This window comes from Aplysia californica, unplaced genomic scaffold, assembly GCF_000002075.1.
Source record: "Aplysia californica isolate F4 #8 unplaced genomic scaffold, AplCal3.0 scaffold00035, whole genome shotgun sequence".
Taxonomy (NCBI): Eukaryota; Metazoa; Mollusca; class Gastropoda; order Aplysiida; family Aplysiidae; genus Aplysia; species Aplysia californica.
The window spans coordinates 623,288-625,099 of NW_004797305.1; the positions used below are offsets into that span (position 1 = coordinate 623,288).

Sequence of the window (1,812 nt, forward strand, 5' to 3'; positions counted from 1 at the left end):
TCTCTCTCTCTCTCTCTCTCTCTCTCTCTCTCCCTCTCTCATACACACACACGCACGCATACACGCACGCGCGCACGCATACACACACACACACACACACACACACACACACATACACTCACACACACACATACACACACAAACACCCTCACTTACACACGACACATACGCCCACAGAGCGTTTGTGGTGCGGTACATTGACACATAGTCGTGGGAATGTTTTGTTTTATTGTGTCTGAAACTTTAGCTATCGTTCTACAATGAATACAAGACGGTACAAGAATACACAGACAATTTTTAAATATTTATTTTAAAGAAAACATTGACTTTTTTCCGATTGATGTCACATCGTACTGAATTTCATTAAGAACATCTTGAATATTTAAATTCCCAGTTAATTAGGTCTTACAGCCTCCTGCCTGTGTTCCCTTCCATTTAGGACTTGTCTCTACTCATCACATCCAACCACCAAGAAAATGAGGTCGACTTGGAAGAGGATCAAGAAGATATCAGCAATGTCGTCACTCAAAGTTTTGTGGACGAATCTGAATGGCACCTCAAGAAATTTGTGCAATGTGAACCAAGAGTACGCTTTCATTATTTTTGTTTTATCTATCATACGTCATAGCAGCGACTTCACTACACTTATTCAGCTTACATTACATTATTTTTTTTATCAAATGCACGTCTGGTGTTTTCAAAATATGCCACATTGTAACTTCAAATGTAACACAGTAACTCCAAATTACACCTTGCAACTTCAAGAGCCCTGTTGTAGCCTAAAAAATATAAACATAGAATGTTCAAATGTGAACAAACTTCAAATATAAGAAAATCACCAGCCAATCGCCACATAATAGCTTCAAATACAACACCGTATAAAAGGTGAAGGTATATGCAAAAATGATGAAAGGCTGATAATAATACAAGGTAAACAAACCTTTAGTTTAGTACTTTGAAAATTTGTGTGAAAATGCCTTCCTTTGCGAAACAGGCAGATAGGCTCCTGGCGGCTGCCTCCATCTTAGTACGTGTGAAGTTAAGGGGGGAGGGGGGGGCTACACCCCCAAAGTCAAAATTCGGCTCAAAATTATGGAATTTGAGCTGTAGGCATTTTTAGCTTCCTCAGCCTCTCCTACAACTATTTCATCACATAAGAACCCCCAAAAACCGTATTTTTTCCCATACTGGGCATGTTTGTCACCGTCATTTCCCCATAAAGGCAGTATTTTATTTTTCTTTATCGGCCGTTTTCTCAAAACGCGACTTTTCTCAATACTTTTTTGAATAACTCCACCATTTTTTATCCAATCTTCATGAAATTTTTACAGAATGAAGAGAAGATATAATACTAAAAACTTGTCTGTTGAATTTTTTATATATGAATAGATTTTTGTTGGTGGTGTCTGGAGTGTGAATTTTTACGGATTTTTTAAAGAAAACTTGAATGCTACCTCAGGAAAAAATTCATTAAAAATTTTCTAATTCGTTTAAGAAAAAAACAACCAACAAATTTTTTAATCTAATGCTTGTAAACGCGCATGCAAAAAAATATTCAATTTCCAAGAGCAATAAGCACGGTATTCATTACGTAAAACATGTCAACAAAATCCAATATGGCCGCCGTATCCATGGAAACGAAACTTTTTCTCAAATTTGATTGCGGATTTACAGACTCCTTACTATGCTTGTTATATGTGTGAAAATTGGTAAAATTCGGTCCTGTAATAAGCGAGATAGCCTTCAGGTGTAAACCCCCCCCCCCTCCCCTTAAGCGTGCAAACTCCATGAAATCCCCAGCCCTCTCGTGTG

General features: G+C 37.7%; 1 protein-coding gene across 1 annotated transcript in view; it reads left to right on the forward strand.

The window, feature by feature from the left end:
- LOC101845828 (glycine receptor subunit alphaZ1) overlaps window positions 1–1,812 on the forward strand; it is a gene marked incomplete in the record, with an annotated part of 13,832 nt that overhangs the window by 5,942 nt on the left and 6,078 nt on the right. Inside the window, 1 exon segment of the mRNA XM_013091379.2 lies at window positions 440–586. Within this exon segment, the coding sequence (XP_012946833.2) occupies window positions 440–586 (147 nt within the window).